Raw genomic sequence first — 23,159 nt, forward strand, 5'->3', positions numbered from 1 at the left:
CAAACTTCCAGTTCTTACTCGGACTCAAAAACAGTCCATGATTTAAAGTGAATTTACAGAATTGTGACTTAAAGTAGTTACTATTGTTCTGATTTTTTGAGGGAAGAATGTCTATATGAAATTGATTATAAATCTGGAAAACTGACAGTAGAAATGAAATCTATTCTTAAGGTTGTCGGTGAGAAAGGGAACTGAGCATAAAGGAAATCTCAAACCGAAACCTAAGGGGATTTGTAAAGCCTACGGCAATCCAATGTTTTACAGATGAGAAAATAGGTCCAGAGAGATTATTTTCTTAAAAATTACTTAACTGAACAATGAATTCTTTCCTGGACCAGTTTTCCTGACCTGTTACAGGTTATATTTTGCCCCCTTTCTGTGATGGATTATTTGAAAGTGTTTGAGACACTCAGATGCAAAGTTATTTTACATCAGAGGAAATGGAGCTGGCTGCTCCTTGGGTTACCAGGCAAGGAGATGCTTCTGTCTGCCTGCGGGATGACCTGCTTCCCACTCCCTGCCTCCGCTTCCTTCGTGCTGTTACAGTAAACCCCGCCGCTCACCGCCCGTCGCTAACACCTGCTCTCCCGCCTCTGCACGAAGCTGCTTCTGTCTCTCCACTCCCAATCTCCTCTCCCACCGTCCAGTCTCCCGTAGATCATACCCCTCCTTAAATAAAGGCGGAGCCTAAACATTAAACTTGTCTCCGGCAGCCCCCTCCCTCTCCCCTCCCACCTCTGAATTCATACAGGTCTTTCCTGTGTCACATCATATTCTCCTCTGTACTGTACTGAAGTCCTTAGTTTCCTTCCTCCCTCCTCCCTCCCTCCTTCCTCCTTCCTTCCTTCCCCCCTCCCTCCCTTCCTTCCTTCCTTCCTCCCTCCCCCCTCCCTCCTTCCTCCTTCCTTCCTTCCCCCCTCCCTCCCTTCCTTCCTTCCTTCCTCCCTCCCCCCTCCCCCCTCCCTCCCTTCCTTCCTCCCTCCCTCCCTCCCTCCCTCCCTCCCTCCCTCCCTCCCTCCCTCCCTTCCTTCCTTCCTTCTGAAAAGGCAGTGAATTAAAATAATGTATTTCCAACTGGTTGCTTTGGTAGGTAACAAATAACATTTCCTTTTCCCTTTTTAATCCTCACCTGAGGATATTTTTCCTTTGCTTTTCAGAGAGAGTGAAGGTGGGGGGGAGATAAACATCGATGTAAGAAAGACACATCAATTGGTTGCCTCCGCATGTACCCCGACTAGGGCCAGGGATCCAGCCTGCAACTGAGGTACGTGTCCTTGGCTGGAATAGAACCCGGGACCCTTCAGTCTGCGGGCCAATGCTTTAACCACTGAGCCAAACTGGCTGGGGCCAAATAACATTTTCAGAAAAAAGTAGAAAAATGTAAGGCTGCACTGCTTACTGTGTTACTTAGTGAGACTTGTTTCAGTTTTACATATGCTTATATATACACATTTTTCTATGTGAATATGTGTGTATATTTATACATATGACCTGCATACACACATGTAACAGGTTACAATGTAAAATGTATTTCTTATTGTGGATCCTGGTCAGAAAAATTAAGACCACGTTATTAGAACAATAATCATATTGTGGCATATTTATTTATGTCGCATTTGCTTATTGAGCAACTACTATGTGCCCCACACTGTTGTAGGCGCATGGGATTTATATCAGAATAAAACAGACAGATTTGCCCTTTTGGAGCTTACAGAGGGGAAAGACAGAAAATACACATAATAAGTATTTTGGAAGAATAAAAAATAAGGCAGGAAAGGGTGATTAGGGTGAGTGAGAAGAGGCCAGTCAAGCTGGATCACTTAGCCTGAGGGAGATGGAGTGACGGATGAGTGTAGTAAGGAGCCAGGACATATGGGCTCCTGTTAGGACTTTGGCTTTCACTTTGAAGTGGGGATTCACTGGTTCTGCCTGTACAGGGTCGTTTAGGACCTAACAAATATGTGGGCCTTAGAATAGCGCTTAAGAAACCAATTCATCCTAAATAGAGGATCGTCAGACACTATGCACTCAACTGTGAACTACCTTTCCATTCGGCTTCCTGTTTCGGGGCAGGAACCTGTGTCTCCAGTTTTTGAGCACTATTGGCAACATACTTAGTAGATGTTCAATAAATAAATATTGAGTAAAAGGGGAAATGAAGGAAGATTGGCTTCACTTAAATGCGTAACTCTACTAGAATATACCTAGCAGTGGATTTGAGTCACATGCTCTTAGGCCAGATGGCCTTAAAAACTGAATTCGTATCAACAGGTCTTTCAGAAACTTCCTAACTGGTTTCTTTCAGAATATGCACAGCAGAGGTCTAGAATTCTACTCGAGGGTAGAAATGCTGCTAATTACCAGTCAAAATCTTGGCTGTGATTAGGTGACACTAGGGTTTCATAAATACTAATATATAAATACTACTATCTGACTTGGCCCAACTAGAATTCATTTTACATAGGTAATGCCTGATAACCAGTCTTTGGCATTTGTGTGTGTTTAACATTTATTTTTATTAACTGCCAAGGGGAAAGGATTCAAGCCATAATTCTCTGTCTGAATTAGTCCTCCGATTCCTTAGGCTTTTGTTTGGGAAAGAAATTCAGGCAGCAGCGCTTGCCTCGAGCTCTGATTTTGGTAGCGAGTTGTTATAGGAGGCAGAGTGCTCGCTGTGAAGACAGCACACAGGAGCTGGAAGCAGGCACTTCCTGCTTCCACCCAATCACTGTTGCTCAACCTGCTAAGAACAGTGAGTGTAACAGAATGGTGACAAGTTTAACAGAATGGTGACGGGGTTGGGGAATTTCTGTCTCACTGTTGAGGGGGAAGGGGAAGGTAGGGTCATCCCATCATGCCAGGAAATGTGCAAATATGGCCAAGTGGTTTCCAGTCATACACAGAAGGGTCTCCTGGACCTCATTCATCTAATTACAGCTGACCACTAAAGCTGGTTCCAATAAAAATTTCCTGTTTCCTCCTTACCACATTTGTCTGTTGTTTGCTTAGGGAAAACACGGATATAAAGGTGACATTGTATTCCCATTGTGTTTTTAGCTTCTGATGGCATTTTTGCCTGGTGGGGAATGTTTTTTAAAAATTATCCTTATAGCCTGGCTGGTGTGGCTTAATGGTTGAGCCTTGGCCCATGAACCAGGAGGTTACTGGTGATTTCCAGTCAGGACACATACCTGGGTTGCGGGCTTAATCCCCAGTAGGGGGTGTGCAGGAGGCAGCTGATAGAAATTTCTCTCTCATGAGTGTTTTTCTCTCTCTCTATTCCTCACCCTTCCTCTCTATCTAAAAGCAATTTTAAAAAATAATTTCTTTAGCCCAGCTGCGGTGGCTCAGTGGTTGAGATTCGACCTGTGATCCAAAAGATCATGGTTTGATTCCCAGTCAGGGCACATGTGCCTGGGTTGTGGGTTCGATCCCCAGCAGGGGGCCTGCAGGAGGCAGCCGATCAGTGACTGACTCTCTCATCATTGGTGTTTCTGTCTCTCTCTCCTTCTCCCTTCCTCCCTCTGAAATCAATAAAAATATATTTAAAAAATTAAATAATTTCTTTTAAAAAAATTATAGTTTTCACAGCACCACTCACATACACTGAAGGAAAAGCCATACCCTGATTGCTGGATAGAGGTCTCCAAAATGCAGGCATGGGGTAGTTCATGTGACTGAAATAATGAAACGTACATGGTTTTCTTTAATATTTTGAATGTTGTTTATTGTTATATATATTTTTAAGGATAGAACCTATCCTGTTCATTTCTGTAAGTCTTAGTTCTCTATTCCACTATGGCATTTGAATGGAAAGAAAGCTCATTTTTAAGAAAAAGTGGTTATTTCTCAGCTTATTTCCTCATCTGTATGTTTTGGAGATGATACCAGTAATCCACATTTTAGAATCAATATAAGGAGTATGAATTAATATTCATTAAATGCTTAGATAGGGCCTCATACAAAATAAGCACTCAGTAAAAGTTAGCTGTTGATAAAATTGTGGGGACGCATCTGGAAAGACTGCCTTGAGAAGGCAGGATTTGGGCCAGGCCTTGAAGGATGAATGAAATTTGACATTGAGAGGATGGGAAAGCATTTCAGGCCATAGTAGTCACAGAGATGTGTGGGAAGATGAGCATCAAGTTTACTTTGGCTGGGATGTAGAGGGAGCTGAAATATGAGGTTGGATGCCATATGAAGAGCATTGACAGCCACGCAGAGGTGTTTAGACTTGATTTTCTAAGCAATAGAGTTCCAGGAAGTTTGTGAGGGAGAGACAAGATCAAAACTGTAACAGGAAATTTGATGAGCCAGAGTTGGGTGGATTCTTGGAGAGGAGAGAATGGGAATCTTGGGGTTTTGGTTAGGAGACAAGAGTAAAAGTAATGGCCTGGATCAGGGAGGTGAAACTGGAAAGGGTATTACAACCTGACTTGCATGTGCACATTAGTTCATTACTTATTAAGTAAAATGAAAATTTTATTTTTAAAACTCAGTACTGTACTTATATTGGATTGCTACCATTTTCTCTTGGTACTAATTGGAAAGGGGTGGGAATGAAGTCAATAACTAGTACATTTATTTTAAAAATCACTGACAACTTTTTACAATTTTTACCATTTTCTGATTTTGATCTCTGCAGTAACAGCAGGGAAAGCTCTCATTTGTTATGCAGCCTAAGTTTTCATGAATGGACATTTTTCAATATAAAATAGATTCAGGCTTATCTATTTCCCATGGCTTCATATCTGAAAGAAAGACACATTCTCATCTATCTTAGGGTGAGGAAAAGGAGTGATAAAATGACTGGATCGGCAGTTGTTGAAAGCTGCTTTTTTCATTATAAGCCTTTAATTCAGTTACTGCTGGAGAGGCAGACCTTCACCTGTTCACATCATTTTTTCTAACCAAGTGGCCCTAAGAAGAGTGACGATTTGGACACAGTCTTTTAGATCAGTTTTTGGTCATCTGGGAGCATTTCATTTTCTTAGTGGTGGAAAATGAATAAGAGAGTGACGGGACAGCAATAGACATTTATGAGTTCCCGAAATCACACAGGTCCTTAAGTGAGTAATATATGTGACAACACTTTGTAATTTGTGAAGCATTATATAAATAAAGTCAAGATATTTTTAAAAAATAATACTCTATATCTCTCGTGCCTCTTGGCATAAAGCCATTTTAATAAGGACATTGGCAACGTGCTCTAAACAAGGGGCAGTATTGGCTGGCGCACCGTGTCTAATTAAGGCTTTTGGGAGTGTGCTGTGACCTGGTGCCGTGACCTGGTGCCATGTGCGAACATAGCCAAAAAACGTGCACACTGAGAACTTCTAGTTACTGACCACTTGTTAAGTAAAATATTAAGAAAGCAAGAATATTTACTTTCTAACAATCTATTGTTCAATGTCTAAAAATGTATTCAACAGAAATAACCTCTAAATGGTTAGAAGTGTGAGTTCCTTAAAATATTTAAAAAAACAAAAACATTCAGTCTTTTTCCTTTCCATGTCCATCTTGAGCAGGAGGCCGTGGGGACAGAGGAGACATAGTTCCTTATTCTTGAAAATAAAATGTCCAGCCGTTACCTATTTTCCCAGCAGTATAGTTTTCTAGAAAATGTTTATTTCACGATTCCATTTAAAGCTTTCTTAATTTCTTTGTGAAACAAGGTATGGATATAAGTACATGAAAAAACGTTAAGCGCAGATCATTCACACTGGACGATTCTATTCATTCTTTCCTTCAGTGCAAACATGGAGTTTCTTACATGCTATGTCACTATCCCTCACCCCCAATTCAGCCCTGAGTCTAGCGTCTCATGCCGCTGCTTTTATAAGACCCTGAAAAGATTCATGGAAGTAAACTTGGCCGTGTCATTTTTTTCCAGCCTGGTACCATAGTTGTTTGTAGTTTGGGTATTAACTAACACATCGAAAGACAGCAGGTTGTTTTTTCTCTTTGGCCTGTTAAAGAAGGATATTCCTACCTGCTTTAATGAATTTAAGTGTTCATAATTACCTTTATTTAAAGGCCAAGGAACTCTTGAAATAGGCCCAAAAGCCTGCTTTGAAACCACAAAGTTACTAAACAAAAGTAAGATACATACGTCCCCAAGATGGCCTCCCATCTGGCTCAGAGGAGAGATACTAAATGAAGGTTTGAATTTGGAATAAATTGAGCAATGTTGAGACGTTTATAAATGAGCGAATAGCCTTAGACACCTACGTCGTCTCATAGCCTGAGGAAGGTGGGAAGAAGGCTCTCCTGCCCTGGCCGGGTTGGTTCAGTGGGTTGGCCTTTGTCCCTCCACCCGGAGGTGGCTCCTGGTCAAGGGCACATGCCCTGGCTGTGGGCCGCATCCCCCGTAGGCTTGCTGGAGGCAGCCGGTCCATGTTGCGCTTTCACATCAGTGTTTCTCTTTCTCTTCTCCCTTCTCTCTCTCTCAAAACAAAAAAAACACAACAATGTTCTTTGTGCAAACAGAAACTCATGAATGTGCCCTGACCTCTGTGAGTCAGTTTTAACAGAATTTGACTGTCTGTGCTTGAATGAGTTTGAACATTCTACGTCAGTTGCTCTTGGCCTTTCTGTTTATCAATATTATCTACAAGATGTTAATCACTGGGAAATAGGAGCTCTCTTAGGCAGTTCAGCCTCCCAGGATGTGGGATTCATTGGCAGCCTGGGCCTCAAGCTCCCGCAGGCTGCGTTTAAAGGCAGTGTCAGGGTGCCTTCAATGGGGGCTTCAGTGTCATCCCACCAGGTGGCAGAAGGTCTGGTCCTTGGGCCAGGCTATCCAGGGTGTCAGATGTCTTTGGTGGCCTTCTGTCGATCTGAAAAGGAAACCAAGTGAGGCCATCCAGACTGAAAATTCATTATTTAATCCCTCAACTTTCTCATTAGGCCCTATTGTCATAATCATTTATAACCAGAACATAGAAGCAGCGTAGAGTAACTTAGTGCTGGGACCCCATTCGTTTTTTAAGGAAGTATGGATAATTATATGCATTTTTAAAAGTCTGGAAAGATGCACAAAACTTTAAACCATTTAAATTAAGAATATATATATATTTTTTTGCTTACTTGTCATCAACAGACATCCATGTTTTGCTTATATAACAAAATCAGGTTTATTAAGGAGGAGGAAGCAAGGAAGCAAGCTGAGGTACACGTGACTAACCTTTTTATCTTTCTTCTGTTCTGTTGCAGAAATTGAAGCCAAAGAAGCTTGTGATTGGCTACGGGCAACAGGTTTCCCCCAGTACGCACAGCTTTATGAAGGTGAGCCAGGAACACCATTTTTAAAATATTATAATGTCCTTGGTTCATAATTGTTATTGCTCTGTGACTTATTTTCAGACATTTTCTTATTTACTTAACTATTTCCTTCATAAAAAGAACAATTTAGGCCCAGCCAGGCGTGGCTCAGCGGTTGAGCGTCAACCTAGGATCCAGGCGATGGGGGTTCGATTCCCGGTCAGGGCACATGCCTGGTTGCGGGCCTGATCAATGACTCTCATCATTGATGCTTCTATCTCTCTCTCTCTCCCACTCCTTTCCTCTCTCTGTAATCAATAAAGATATATTTTTTAAAAAAATTTTTAAACAAACAATTTAGCAAGCACCTAAGACCTCCACCACTCAAAACAAAAGCTAGGCCCAATGGGCATGGCTCAGCTGTTGAGCGTCAACCCATGAACCAGGAGATCACGGTTCGATTTCCAGTCAGGGCACATGCCCGGGTTTTGGGCTCAATCCCCAGTAAGGGGTGTGTAGGAGGCAGCCAATCAATGACTCTCTCTCATTACTGATGTTTCTATCTCTCTCTCTCTCTTTCCCTTTCCCTTCCTCTCTCTGAAATCAGTAAATTCATAATAAAAATTTCTTAAAAACACAAAAGCTAGGATCTTGGTAATAACGCCCACATGCTCTCCCATTTGGTCCCTCTGCCACTCCCCTATTCAAAGTCAATCACCCTGAAACTTCTGTTTATCTTTTTTTTCTTTTTTGCTTTTATGTAGTTTTAGTGCATTTTCCTAAAATATATTTTTATAAGCTTGTTTTTCTTTTATAAAAAGGGTATTATGCTCTATGTAATCTTGTAGGATTTAATATTTTCACTTCTTATGTTAAGATTCTTCCATTCTGTGCTCACTGGACTGTGTGTCCCTGTCCCTGTACTGCTTTCACTATTGTATAATATTCCATCGTGTGACTATAGCACATTTTATTCATGTACTCTCTCTGGTGGGCATTTTGGTTTCTCTGTTTTGCTTTTATAAACTGTGCTATTTTGAACATTCCTGTGCATTCTTGTACTCTTGTGGTACATGTGTAGTAAGTAACTTATCCCGCATGTATACCTAGAAGTAGGATTACTGGGTAATAGAGAATATGTATATTTGATTTTATAATGCAAGTTTTTAAAAAATGTACTGATTTTCACTCCTACCACTTATTCTCAACACTTGATAGTGTCAGACTTTAAGTTTTGCCAATCAAATGGGTATAAAATATCCTACAGAGTTTGACTTCCATTTCCCTAAACATTAATGATACAATGCACGTTTCTTCCTGTCATCTGGCCAGATGTGTTCGCTCTTCTGTAAAATCTGTTTCCCATTTTTCTCCTGAGTTGATTGCTTTTCTTGATGATGTGTAAGAGCTCTTCATTTTAAATGCTAAGCCTTTGTTGGTCATGTGTTGCAGTTTATAATTAGGCTTTTCACTTTTTTAGATTGTCATTTGATGAATATTATTTCTTCTATGGCACTCAATTTTTTAATTAAGAAAAATGGACCTTCTTAAAAAATAATTAGGACCCGCGCTGAAGTTTTACTACTTCATTTTCTCATCAGCGCCCTGGGGATCAATGGGGTGATGAGGAAGGATGAGGAGCACCCCGAGTCTCGATCTTTCTCAGCCTCTGGCTGCCCTGTATGGGTGGAATGTTCTCATGCTCTGCACAGAGAGATGAATAGGCTGTTCGTTTAAATGAGAGTTTTTATTATTCTCTATATTAAATCATTTTTTAGAAATTATAGTTGTGAACTAGTGATCTCCATTTTACAAGTAATTTTCAAGTGAAGGTTGGGTGAATAGTGAAGTGGTTCTGAAATTGAGAGTAAATTAAATTACTTCCAGGGCTTCTTCCAATTGAACGACTATTGAAAAATCTCAAAAAGCAAACCTAATTTTGGTTGATTTACATTTAAAAAGACATCTTTTCCATCAATGAAGGAAGGAGGTGCTGTGAGACAGTTAGCCACCACGTGACAAAATCTCTAAAAGATCCAGTTGAAATGATGTCACTTAAAAGTTTTTTTCACCGGGGATGCTTAACTTACCTTCTCACAATAAAGAGTGATTTTAAAACGTCTTAGTTCTCTCCTTCTAGGGTAATACCACAAGCAGACTGCCTCCTGTAACAGTGGCAGTGGGCTCTCAGTTGGAGCTAGGGGTCACTACCAGCCTCTCTAACCCCTGAGAGGGATTACACCAGCCCAGGCCAAGAATGGACAGAGCATAGTGTGCAAGCTTGGAGGTGCTAGACACGGTCAGCAGGTCACCTGGAAGAGGGTGTGGAGTTGGGGGGGGTGCTTCCCAGGAGCAAACTGAGCGGAGACCGTAGAGATTATTTCCTTTCCCCAGCTCACTCAGCTGCATTCATTCATTACCTAACTTACAGTACCTGCTCTTCCTTGTTGTAGCCCAGATTGAATGCTTAATTTTCCCATGAAGATGGATTTGGAATTATTTTATTGTTAGACTGTGGAAAACCTTTTACTGCTCCTCCATTTCAGTGAATATCTCCCAATCACCTTTTTTCTTTTTTAAGACTCTTGGTTAGCCTGCGTGTTTATTCTGATGGAGCGGCTTATCTTTCCTTTGGAGAGGATGTTTGACCTATTAACATGGAGAGTATCTCAGTCCTTCAGTAGGGCTTTGGGGCGGGGCAGCCTTCTATTGGGTTTTCAACTCAGTCTGCTGGGGATGGGGGAGATAATTGCATTTGCAGTGGCAGCCACAGGGCTGTCCTTTGTCCCTTTTGTTCTCCTATCTAGAAATTAAATTTCCTCCAATTATGTCCATTCTTGGTGTTGATTTGCTGCCAAGCAGCACTTTCTTGTGATGTGTATGTTTGCTAAGACCCAGTGCCAGTCTCTGTCTTAACACCCTCCCAAATCCTAATAAGCAGACTGCATTTTCACAGGTTACATTTCGGGGTCCCTTTGTGTTTACAGGTCTTTTTGAAACAGAAGCCTACTTTTTAGGTATACTGTTCTGGGCTGTCATTTCTCCCCTTCTTCCTGCCGCTGTGTGCAAGGCGCATAGCACACACACTGCACACACCAGCCCACACATTCCTCGTCTTCCTGTTCAGCTCTATTTTGGTCCTTGGCAGTTTTTACTTCCTGCCTTTAAACCCAAGCTGGAAGTTTAAATCTAACCTGAAGGTCTCTGGGAACTTCTTCTATTCACCAGTAAATCATCACCTTTTAAAAGCCAGTCCTTTCAGGAAAGAGTTTAGGCAAATAAGAGAAAATTATTGATTTAATTATTTCACTCCTCTCTTGCTTTTAGTCCTTGCTGACCCTAGAATTTTATTTTATTTTTTTAACAAAATTTTAAAGTTAATTTGGATCAGGAAAGTAATCTAAAGTATAGCCCTGGGTAAACTAAGTTGGGAATTGCTAAAATAACATAGTTGCCGTCTCATATACATGTAACAGCGTGTGAGCTTTTTAATTTACATTTATAGATCTGATGCTGTACTCTAGAGGTATTCAAAATACATTCTTTAATAGCAGTTCTGTTATTTAATACTTAGAGTTTCTGGTGTCTGTTCATAGTGAATGCAGTGGCACAACCTTTAAACAGCTTGCTTGTGTTTACTAAGTTTACGTTGGTACCATTAATCATTTGTCTAAGAGACCGGGTCTCTAATGATGAGATACAATCCTACAATACTAAATTTCATACATTTCTTCATAAATCTTTGGGCTATAGCTATTTCATTGGTTTTCCTGTGTTATCATTCAGGGAACAGCATGAGTAATCTCACTCCAGCCTTCAGAGAAAAAGAATTGACTGTAACACTCATGATAGTTTTCAACATTGTTTAAAAAAAAAAATGTGGAGGGGGAAGGTGTTCTTAAGTGTCATCTCAAGCAAATAAATTACTCATGAAGCATTCTTTAATGCATGGGAAGGCCCATTATTTCCCCTAAAGCTGGGCCTCTGAAGGAGAGTAACCTGCTTTTATCTCATGGCAGTTCCACAGCTGTTGTGAATTTCTAGTGGGGCTACTGGTCTTCTCCCTACTCTTCTTGGATTGTGTTTTCTTTGTTTTAGGGGGTGGGGGTTGAACAAAGGATAGAAAAATGAATTCTTCCACTGAGTTGGCTTTCTTCCTTCCTGCTCCTCAGTTCTGATAAGAACTCCTCGGTGTTCTAGAAGTATTGAACTCTTCCAGAGATGAAGGGATTTGGGGTCCTGTGTTCTGTAGCAGCTTTATAACTGGCCTCCTCTTTTAGGAAGATTTATATAAACTCCTAAAAAGCCATGTGGAAGTGCTGATGTGTTTAAAAATAGCATATCCTGAATTCTCTTCAGCTTTGATGTCCTACAAATGGTTGGATTTGGTTTACCATCACTTGCCAGTGTTCTCTGCATCTTTCTTTGGCCCGATTTTCCATGATCTCTTCCCTGGTCAACTGTGAGCAGAGACACTATGGGGAAAAAACAACCCAGCCACATTAAAAGGGGGAGCATCCTTCTGGTATTCATTCTAGCTTAAATTATAATTTATGGCATGGCTCTATTGCCTGCTGATTTGTTTAAAGGTGGGAAGGGTGTTTTGAACCACTTAACTTTGACCAGAAGAGATACCTTAGTCTCCAAACCACTTTAGATCCTAAGCTCCTGTAGGGCACTGATTCAGAATTGTCTTAAGCTGCTTTACTCTCCTATAGCACCTGATCGGGAATGAAGTGTTTGTTCTGCATACAGTAGGCATTCAAAAGTACTTTGAAGTAGTTCTCCCCCCCCTTGCTAAGCTGGGCTAGTTTGGCAAGAACCTAGAGTGCTCAATAAATACATTTGTTTTTATTTTTCTATGTATTTGTCTTTGCAGATCTCCTCTTCCCTATTGATATTTCCTTGGTCAAGCGAGAGCATGATTTTTTGGACAGAGATGCCATTGAGGCTCTATGCAGGTAAATGGAAATGCTTTGGGCATTTTTCTTTCCTTTTTCTTTTTCTTTTTAAGAACAATGTGCTTATCACCAAGGTGGTTTTTGTTTGCTTTTATTCTAACTAATTATGTCAGGTCTTTGATTAGTAAATGGGTATAGTGATTTACTTCATTATAAATCATAGGCCTTTTAATTAAACTAAATAAAATTATTTAGTATTGCCATTGAAATAGCACTGCCCTAGGAGGTACTTAAATAGTACCGATCCATATTTAATAAATGTGGATGCTCTAACTTCAGGTGGTTCAGAAACTTGGAACAGGATTTTTAAAAAGGCATTGTAATTGACTGCACTGCCCCAACCAGGTGCCCTAACAGAGTCAGAGCTGCTGTTGTATTAGGTGGAAATAACACGTTCAGAGGAATAAGTGGGGGCTGGGGCGTTATGACATTCTAGCGTCAGGAGGACCGTTGCTTGAATTCCAGGAAAGCTTCTCTGAACCGGTTCCGGTTCCGCTTTTGCAGGTACAAAATAGTAACAATAGGATTAAATAAGGCTGTAAAATAACTCCACCCAGCCTTTAACATACAGCGGATAGGCTGTGTGAGCACTGATGGGAAGTGTGACTAAAACTCAGACATCCTTGTTCATTGTGCTGATGGATCTTCAGCCCTGGTTTTATCGAAACGAAAATAATAATACACACAGCAGACAATGATGGCCACTGGTGACCCTTCCAAACGTCATGACATTTCATTCATCTGAAGTAATTCATCCTTCGTAATTTTTCTGAAAACCTATAAGCCACAAAATCTGGCTTATAGGAAAAAAATCACACATAGACAAAATTCACATCTAGATTTGATTGTAAGGTTAAAATAATTTTTTTCTACTTTTAGTATTTAACTTGGAAAAACGTTACTAAGATAGAATAATATCCAGTATTTATTTCCACTTTATCGGGAAAGAAAACAGTGGTATATGTGAAAGGACTATTTCTTGCCTTTCTTGTGCAATACAATGTTTTTGAAGCAGTGGTTTTAAGGAAAGGTAGGTAGGATGCAAGAGACTAGTTCTCATGGTTTAAGAGAGAAAAAATGCCCTGTTAGCCACAGAGACACTCACTTTTCAAACCCAATCAAATGACTGCTTGGAAATGCCCAGGGTTTGTGCACGTGTGAGAGAAACCCAGGTGTAGGATCAGCTGCGCTCTGGCATAAAGGGCGGGCAGGTGAGGAGGGAGGGCCGGCAGCCTCTGGAATGGAAACTGCCGCAGACATTCCCAGCATGTTTTCATGCTTAGCTGTGCGGCAGAATTAATTTATTTTCAGTTCATCATTGGTGATAACACATAGAAGTGAGGCCACTCCTGCGATGATGTATCCTGGGAAATATTTGCACATTGGGTCACATCACCCGTTTCACACCTTTTATGCCACTTAGTGGCCCCCTGAACAGCAGGCAGGAATTCCTGGGCCATAAAAATATCACTGCAGCATTGCCACCCCAAAGAGTCATGATAAGATTTGTGAATTTTATTTTTTTTTTAAATATCAATTTGAAGTTTTGTTTCCCTGCTCTGGGGGGAAAGGCGTCCTCTGTGCTTTGTGATTTCCACAGGCCTCCTCGCTGTTCAAGAGGCTTCCTCCTTTTAAAAGGAAAAGTCTGTACTCCTGGATATTTTGTGAGAAGCCTGAAAACAATCGGCGCTTGGTTTTGTTTGGACTCTGCAGTATTCTGCCTGGGTTTGGTTTCCTCTTGTGCACAGAATAACATCTCACAGGTTACACGTGAGAAGGGAAAGCCACGCTGACTGTCAAAGTGCTTTAACTCTGATGCCCAGGTCGGAGCATGTGGGCAAAGGCTTGAGCTTGCGGTTTCAGAATTCACAATGACACTCGTCAGCTTGTCTATAATGGAAAACCCCAGGGCTATCGTTCACATGTTCACATAAATAGACTTAGTGAAAAATAACTCTCCTTTGAGAAGCCTAAAAAAATATTCCAGAAAAAAAAGGTGGGAGCCATCTCCAGGGTAGTTCATGCATCTTCTTCTGAAATGCGCGACAGGTTCGGAGCTGTTGGCAGAGTAGTTGGAGACACCTGCTTTACTGATTGTGTTACATTCATCTTACCTGCTACTAGCCTCTTCCATACACTTCTCAGCCCATGAATTTCAGGGCCCAAGCACACTGTGAGTCTGTCTATAGTGTGGTCTGAAATTTTGCCTTGTTGAAATACTTTGAGTAGTTGATTGTAAATACAGATGTTAATATCATTACAGAAACTCAGTTGAAGTTTTGCTCTAATAAAACATTAAATATTTCAAATATTTTTACTCTAAATAAAACATTTTAAAATTTACTTAAAGTAATTCTTACATGATTTTCCTTTCCTTCCACCACCCCCCAACACACACACAGAAATGTTACAAGAGCTCACACACTAGTGTTCTGTTTAAAGATTTATTATAAACATTTGTACACTTAAAACTTTTGCAGATCTTCTAGCTCCTTTGGTCAAAAATCTGGTAGCAGCTGATCTCTTAACATAGTCTACTTAGGGCAGGAGGCTTGTAGACCAAAGTTTTCTTGAGAATGATGATTCTCTCTTAAATATAAAGTTTGGTAACGACAAAAAGTGATCATTATGGAACTACTCTGGTTTTCGGATTTGGAGTGCTAACCGACATTCTTACACTCACTGGTAAGGGGTTTGTGTATTTGTTTCCTTGGAGAGATTGGCATTTGTCCCAGTCCTGTTAGCTCTGCTGTCTAATCCAGCCCTGATGAGAAACCCAAGATTATGGGAGTCACATTCAGTATTAACACTGGCAGAGTGACTCCCTTGTCTTGAAGCACATGCAGACCGTAATGCCAACTGTGACCTGCTGTCAGAATACCTACTGCTTGTGAAATGGTCTTTGTCTCTCCATAGTTTCTGGAAAATATTCCATACTGCTATTTTCTTTTGGAGTTAAAACTGACTCCTCCTGTAAATACCCCAAAGACTTAACATAAATAAGGTGATCATCGTATAGGGATAAATAGATATCCATACTATCATCTTCGGCCTGCACTTTGTTGTAAAACAGCCCTTGAGCCCTAGCTGGTTTGCTCAGCGGTTAAAGAGTCGGTCAGCGAACTGAAGGGTCTCGGGTTTGATGCCAGTCAAGGGCACATTAATTACCTCGGTTGCAGGCTTGATCAATCCCTGGCCCTGTTTCGAGGTGAGTGTGGGAGGCAACCAATTGATGTGTCTTTTTCACATCAGTGTTTCTCTCTCTCTCTCTCTCTCCTCCCCCTTTTCCCCTCCTCCCCCTTCCACTCTCTCTGAAAAGCAATGGAAAAAATATCCTTGGGTTAAGATTTAAAAAAACAGCCCTCGAACTGCCTAAAAACTATGTAAAGAAGCCTGTCATATAGTAGGTTTTAACTTTGTTACTATTTCTGATCTATCCAGAGGGTAACAAGTAATTTTTCCAAGTAATTGCACTAATTCCAAGTAATTGCACTAATTCCAAGAAGTTCTGGTTAAGAATTTTTATTTGTCAGGTCTTGGAAAATTGTTCCTTTTTCTTTCCTCACTCATCTCTTGTACTTTCCCTGTTTTCTTTTTGAGTAAGAGGCCCAGGAGCCTGCCTGCCAGGCTTTTATCAGGGTTCCTGAAGTCCCTGCAGCACAGCTCTTGAACCTTTGATGGCCCGCCCCTGAGCTCCCTCCCCCTTCCGAGCAGGGTACAAGTTGCCCAGCAGATAAGACTGACTTGTTCCTGTGCTGCTGAGCCCTGTGAGGGCCCTGGGGGTGGGAACGACTGGCTTCTGGACAGATGGTGTAATACCATTGTTTTCCCACTCGTTTGAGGAATCACACTTCAGATATTGGCTGCTCCCGTATATTATCACGGTTAATATTTATTTTAGAAAGGAATGGAGAAGATACCGTTTTTTGAGTGCCAGAGCCACCATATTTTAGTCCTGCGGCCTTGGACAAGATTCGTGCCCTACATCCCCGTTTCCTCTTCTATAAACTGAAGTTTAATAGTACTATCTACACCTTAGGGTTGCTGTGAGGACCAAGGTGAGAACCACATATGAGGTATAGGCATAGTACCCAGCCCAGAGCAAGCCCCCGACCGGTCGAGCTGGAACTAAATAGGCAAGGTCCCGCCTGTGGGCATTCTTTGGAGGTCCTAAGGGACAAATGAATCCCACACAAGTCCCAGGGAATAACTTCTGGGCTTCAGAACTGAAAGGCCATTAGTTCGGCACTACCAACAGAAAAAGATGATGTTGACCTTTATAAAACTGGCCTCCTGGGTCTTTTTTGTTTGACTCAAATCTAGAGTTTGTGAAGTAAGCCCCTCTGACACCCCCATAGGCCTCCATGCCTAGTAAACTTGGTTATAAACACCACTCAACCATTAAAGCCCAAATGAAGTCAAGTGGGTATTTGGTTACAGGTGTGATTAATGAAACCCAGACCTAAGACTAACTGTAACCATTCCGGATTCTTTAAGTCTTGAAAACATTTCAGAACTAAAACATGCTGGGTATAAGTGCTTTAAATAATGAAGCCTTTTAGAGAGGGACCTTATACCCACTCGTTTGAAAGTCTGGACTTTTTTGTAGTTCCTCCTTTTCTTTCCCTTCCAGTCAACAGAGGATTTTCCTGAACGTAGGTGCTCTGGGTCATCTTTGTTTATTCTAAAAAGGCTACCACATAACCTGTGAAATCAAAGGCTGTCTTATCAGCAGGCAAAAATGCTATCTATCCTGTGTGTCAGAATTGTTAGACAAGTTGCAAGAGCAGGATTAGAAACGTGAAGCCTTGATGCTGTCTCATGGTCAGTTTGAATTTGTGTGAGTTAAATGCTCTTATCCTGTGAAGATGGAAGAATTGCAATTGTAGCACAAAACTAGAAGGTTGATGCTGCAAATCTGCAGACACCTTAAAGGCTCATTTGAGGAAGACTGAAGTGGTGATCAGCTGGCAAATGTTAGAAGGAATTGGGGCCTGATGGGCTATCCTTCACACTTGTGTATCATTTATTCCTGCTTTGTAAAGGGGTTTCTTTCTACAGCTATTTCATTATTTACCAGTGGGGTGTGTTTTTTACTTTAATATTTAGTTTTCAGTGAAACTAAGTTATATCCCTAAGTTTAAATTAACATTACTGTTTGACAGGGGCAAAAAAAATATTCCGAGTTAAAATATTACTCTGGTTCCAAAGAAAAATCTGACCTAAATGCTTATTTTTGAACTCTGTAAGATTTTGATCCTTGAAGCTTCAGTGTGCAAATTTGTTAATAATCATTTGCACCGTTGGCTGTAACTAGACCAGACATTATTCTATACTGAAATAAGTTGTAAAAAGAATGGGGTGTCTCAGAGGGCTCAAATTTTCTTTCTGTATAAGAACTCAATGAATTTTTTTTTAACAATGAATTTTTAAACAGGCTGCCTAAGGTTATTAGTGGTTGGAGATAAGTGAAATTGCTTTATTTTTGTAAGTGAATTTTGACTTGAGATGGAACAGAGTGTTTATTTTACCAACCAACAACTGCTTGGTTCCTTGTCACTGTGACTGTTTCTTTGATAGGAGACATCACTGGCACTTACTGTGTGGAGCTACCTCATGACTCAGACTAGGGATCATTGAGAGTTATTTGTTCCATGAAGATGTAAGAGGCACCTGACAGTACCTTACATAGCAGTGTGCCACTGTACTATATAATAGTAGAATTAAATTTAAATGAAAAAAGTTAAGAAATATAGAGGAATTTTTAAACGACTTACTTTAAAGACGTTTCTAATACTCTTCTAAGTTATAGATATTGATGGATTCAAAGAAACTCACTAAAGATGTCAACTGTTTGGGAAAGAAATATTTATCCACCCATCAGTGGTGTCCTATTTTTACTAATGTTATTTCTTTGCTCTATAGGCGTCTAAACACTTTAAACAAATGTGCGGTGATGAAACTGGAAATCAGTCCTCATCGGAAGAGGGTGAGTATATAAAATGTACAATAGGATGGGAGGAAAGGGGGCAAACCAGAAACACAGTTAGGTGTTTTGTAATAGGTTTTTGTTTTCAAACTCTTACTTCTTTGTTCTCCAAAACATTGACATTTTTAATGTTCTAAATCAGTCAAATGTGCCAAAGACTGTGTAGCCTTACGCAGGTGAGCCCAATAGCTGCAGCCAGCCAATAAATTTTGTTCTTCCTGATGTATTTTTTAATTGCAGTATAATTGACGTATAACACTATATTAGTTTTAGGTGCACGGTATAATAATTGGATATTTGTATGTATTGCAAAATGATTCCCACAGTAAGTCTAGTTAACATCTATCACTACACATAGTTAAAATTTTTTTCTTGTGATGAAAACTTTAAGATCTACTCTCTTAGCAACTTTCAAATATGCAATACGGTATTATTAACTGTAGTCATAATGCTGTACATTATATCTGCAGGACTTATTTATTTATAACTAGAAGTTGGTATCTTTTTACCCCCTTCACCTGTTTCTCCCAGCCCCCCACCTCTGGCAAGCACCAGTCTTGTCTCTGTATCTATGAGTTTTCCTCTTGATTTTGATCTGAACAAATCATCTGTTTTGCCTCGTTAACTTAACGCCCCTCCATATTAAAGGGGTGGGGCTGGAGGCATTGTGGTAGACTTTGCGTTGATTGCTCCCTATAGAAAGTACAGCTAGTTCCCACATGTAATAGTACGTATGTTTCAGAGCTGCAGAGATTTGAGTGAAGGCTGGATTGTGGGATAGTGAAGAATGATGATTTTGGAGGGAGGAAAGGAACTGGGAGAGAAGGGAGGGCAGGAAATCCCACACATTCTAGTCAAATGGTGACACATAACTCAGTCAGATGGTATTTTCTTCTAGGTATGAAATGTGAGTGCCTTTTATGAGATCTTAGAAGTGGGTGTAGTACTGGGAGTGAGTGTCACAAATTAGAGTAAACAGGAATACGTTTGGTCCAAGAACATACTTTCTGACTGTTCAGAGCACACATTTTAATTATGCTGGAGCCTTGGCCTGCAACAAGTTGCCTTCTTGGGGAAGTTAAACCTTTCAAACAAATGAACTGGAACCTCAACACCCACTGAGCTGTGGAGAAGAGGCTACAAGTCAGCGTTTAATGCTCTTGACTCATTGTCTTTGCAACTTGGGTCATATGGTGTTTCCCACACTGAGGGGGAAGGTATGCATCATGCTGAATCATGCATGCCTTTTGACATTTCTCCTGAAAGGCTCAGATGCAATAGCTTGTGTTACAGCGTAGCCCCGAGTCCCCATAAATCAAGCGTAATCAGCAGAGATGTTACTTAGCCTTTGTGAATGTTTCGTATTGTCAGGATTGGGTATTTGTGAAGCCTTGTTAAATTGCCCGGAGCGGATCTGAGGTTGAAACTTCACAGGACACTTGTGGCATTAGCTCTAGACCCGTGTCTGGTGGGGGAGGGAATGGAAAAGAACAGGTAAGCGAGTGAAGGAAGAGATGCGGTGGCTTCTCTTGCCTGGTGTCTCTGTTAATCTGTTAGGAGAGCTTGTGAATGTTTAGGGTGGCTAGAGACTTTAGTTACCACTCTTAGTGTTTGAGAAGTACCTTTTCAATTGCAAAAGGGGATATAAACACACACTATCAACAGACAGCAAAATTGGAGGCAGAGCAGAGGGAGTCCTACCCGCCACTGACTCCAGTTCGAAATATTTTGCATGCCTGGAATTTCGACAGATCTCAGAGGTTTCGAGCAGTTAAAAAACCCCGTAGACCCCGGAGTTTCCATAAAATAACTTATTTCACTTCAAACACTTGGACAAGCTTTTTCCTCTTACATTCTTTACACACATAGTTGTTGTTATTATTTTTAATAATAAAATAAAAGTATAAGGGAGGATCGACCATGATGGTGTATTACAAGCAGTCTCCTGGGCCCCTGGACCTCAGCACATGTCCTGCTCCCTGCTCTTTGCCTGTCCAGGGACCAGTGGCTTTCTTGTCTTTTCAGAGTGAGGATTCCGACGAGGACGAGCCTTGTGCAATAAGTGGCAAGTGGACTTTCCAGAGGGACAGCAAGAGGTGGTCCCGGCTTGAAGAGTTTGATGTCTTTTCTCCAAAGCAGGACCCAGTCCCTGGGTCCCCAGAGGATCCCCACCTGAAGAGCGCCCCGAGCCACGAAAGCATGCTGACGGACTTCAGCGAGCGCCAGGACATGGCTTCTGTCCGCAGCCTCAGCAGCACCAGCAGCCTCCCCGCCCATGTGCCCCACGGCGGCGGCGGGGACACTGCCACTGCCACACCCCGGACTAACTCGGTCCTTAGCGTCTGCTCGTCCTCCGGCAACTTTGTAGGCAACGACGACTCTTTCTGCAGCCTGCCCTCTCCCAAGGAACTGTCCAGCTTCAGCTTCAGCATGAAGGGCCACGAGAAGAACGCCAAGTCCAAGACGCGCAGCCTGCTGAAGCGCATGGAGAGCCTGAAGCTCAAGGGCTCCCAGCACGGCAAGCACAAGGCGCCCTCCAAGCTGGGGCTGATCATCAGCGGGCCCGTCCTGCAGGAGGGCATGGACGAGGAGAAGCTGAAGCAGCTGAACTGCGTGGAGATCGCCGCCCTCAACGGCAACCACATCAACGTCCCCATGGTACGAAAGAGGAGCGTTTCCAACTCCACGCAGACCAGCAGCAGCAGCAGCCAGTCGGAGACCAGCAGCGCCGTCAGCACGCCCAGCCCTGTCACCAGGACCCGGAGCCTCAGCGCCTGCAACAAGCGGGTGGGCATGTACCTGGAGGGCTTTGACCCCTTCAGTCAGTCGGCATTCAACAACGTCGTGGAGCAGAACTTCAGGAACCGCGAGACCTACCCGGAGGACACGGTGTTCTACATCCCAGAGGATCACAAGCCTGGCACCTTCCCCAAGGCCCTCTCCAATGGCAGTTTCTCTCCCTCGGGGAATAGCAGCTCTGTGAACTGGAGGACTGGAAGTTTCCACGGCCCCGGCCACATCAGCCTGAGGAGGGAGAACAGCAGCGGCAGCCCCAAGGAGCTCAAGAGACGCAATTCCTCCAGTTCCATGAGCAGCCGCCTGAGTATCTACGACAACGTGCCGGGCTCCATTCTCTATTCCAGCTCGGGTGACCTGGCCGACCTGGAGAATGAGGACATCTTCCCTGAGCTCGACGACATCCTCTACCACGTGAATGGCATGCAGAGGATCGTCAACCAGTGGTCGGAGAAGTTCTCAGATGAGGGAGACTCGGACTCGGCCCTGGACTCGGTCTCCCCGTGCCCGTCCTCTCCCAAGCAGATACACCTGGATGTGGACCACGACCGAGCCACACCCAGCGACCTGGACAGCACAGGCAACTCGCTGAATGAGCCCGAAGAGCCCTCGGACATCCCAGAGAGGAGGGATTCTGGGGTCGGGGCCTCCTTGACAAGGTCCAACAGGTGAGAGCTCTTGTTCCCTCTCCCGCCTGGGGAGGGGCAGTCAGAAAGGGACCGCTTCTGCTTGTTGTGTAGGGAAATAGGATCATTTAAGTCTGGCATTCACAGCCCATGGAAATGCCTAAGAAAGAGGCGGACCAGGAAATCCTAACATCCTGAAAGAATGGACTTTATTTAATGGATGTGGACTTTTAGTTGGGGAAGATTAAATAAGTGTGGATGGATGGTGGTGATGGTTGTGTGACAGTGTGAATGTACTTAACGCCCCTGAACCGTACACTTAAAAATGGTTAAGGTGATAGATTTTCTGTTATTTTTGAAGTTGAGTCATCTCAGTTCCTGAGAGATGATGCCGGTGAGCAGCCCCCTGCTGATCTGTGTCTACCTGTGAAACTGCCTTGAACTCCCTGACTTCCCCGCTCTTCCCTCGCAGGCACAGGCTGAGGTGGCACAGTTTCCAGAGCTCTCATCGGCCGAGCTTAAACTCTGTGTCACTGCAGATTAACTGCCAATCTGTGGCCCAGATGAACTTGCTACAGAAGTACTCGCTCCTGAAGCTAACCGCCCTGCTGGAGAAATACACGCCTTCTAATAAACATGGTTTCAGCTGGTAAGCGTTTAAACTGCTCTGTGAACTGTAATTGAAGATGTTTTCGGTCAGCTCCTGAGGCTGTCCCAGCACTGAGTGTATAACAGTTCTATCCTTTTAATACCCTTAGCCGACCCTCCGGAAGCAGTGACACTCTGCCTTGTTGTGGCCACAGTTGATGCTGCCTGAGGTTTAGGGAATTACCTGCAGGGTTGGTTAGTTAACTTTTCAGCTCTCTCAGTGACAAATTGCCAGTTGATGGGGTGAGAACGCATCTCTCTTCCATCAAATTGTGCAGGTGCCTCCTCCAGAGGTAGGAGTAGCCAACCACAGGTAAATATATGCACAGTAGCAGATCATATTTTGGAAAGAAGGAAGGAAAAATGTTGTTTAGATGATAAGATGTTTTGAGACCCAGTTTAAAATGCTTGATGTACTTGGCATTATAACCCTATTGTATGTTTTTAGAAAACATTTTTGATGTGACTGTTTATAGGATGACTCAAAAATCTACCTGTGCTAAAGACTTTAGGTTATGTTTTCTCCAACAAAGACTCTTACACAGTTAGTATATCTAAGGAATTCACTACTCCAAGATATTATACAGAGTAAAATACATGTGAGGATAAAATTTATCAGATGAACTGTCCATTATTACTTAGGAAAACACGGCCCTTGGTGTGTGTAACTGTTGGGCTGGATGGGTCATGGATGTGACCTAATATGCGCGTATCTTACCTTTTTTACAATCAGTGCAAAACAGAAGAATGTCCCGAGGTTGACATCCCAGCATTCCACAGTGTCAGCTGGGTAGCCTTACGTCTTTCTACCCGTCTGTGTGTTTGTTGTCCAGTTGCACAAGTCCTGCCTTTGCTAAAAGCGGAGCATTTCGCTGG

General features: G+C 42.3%; 1 protein-coding gene across 8 annotated transcripts in view; it reads left to right on the forward strand.

Annotated features, from left to right (window-relative positions):
• The window catches only part of DLC1 (DLC1 Rho GTPase activating protein), a 322,808-nt gene that overhangs the window by 287,353 nt on the left and 12,296 nt on the right, over positions 1-23,159 (forward strand). For 5 of the 8 annotated variants that reach the window (XM_087814133.1, XM_087814135.1, XM_016209041.2 and 2 more), the window contains 5 exons: positions 7,216-7,287; positions 12,143-12,224; positions 18,150-18,213; positions 20,212-21,677; positions 22,108-22,284. In XM_087814133.1, the coding sequence (XP_087670259.1) occupies positions 7,216-7,287; positions 12,143-12,224; positions 18,150-18,213; positions 20,212-21,677; positions 22,108-22,284 (1,861 nt within the window). The remainder of the gene's footprint in view (positions 1-7,215; positions 7,288-12,142; positions 12,225-18,149; positions 18,214-20,211; positions 21,678-22,107; positions 22,285-23,159) is intronic. The other 3 variants (XM_087814132.1, XM_087814134.1, XM_016209042.2) reach the window with 1 other exon arrangement.

This window comes from Miniopterus natalensis, chromosome 2 (genome assembly GCF_054644295.1).
Source record: "Miniopterus natalensis isolate mMinNat1 chromosome 2, mMinNat1.hap1, whole genome shotgun sequence".
Classification (NCBI taxonomy): Eukaryota; Metazoa; Chordata; class Mammalia; order Chiroptera; family Miniopteridae; genus Miniopterus; species Miniopterus natalensis.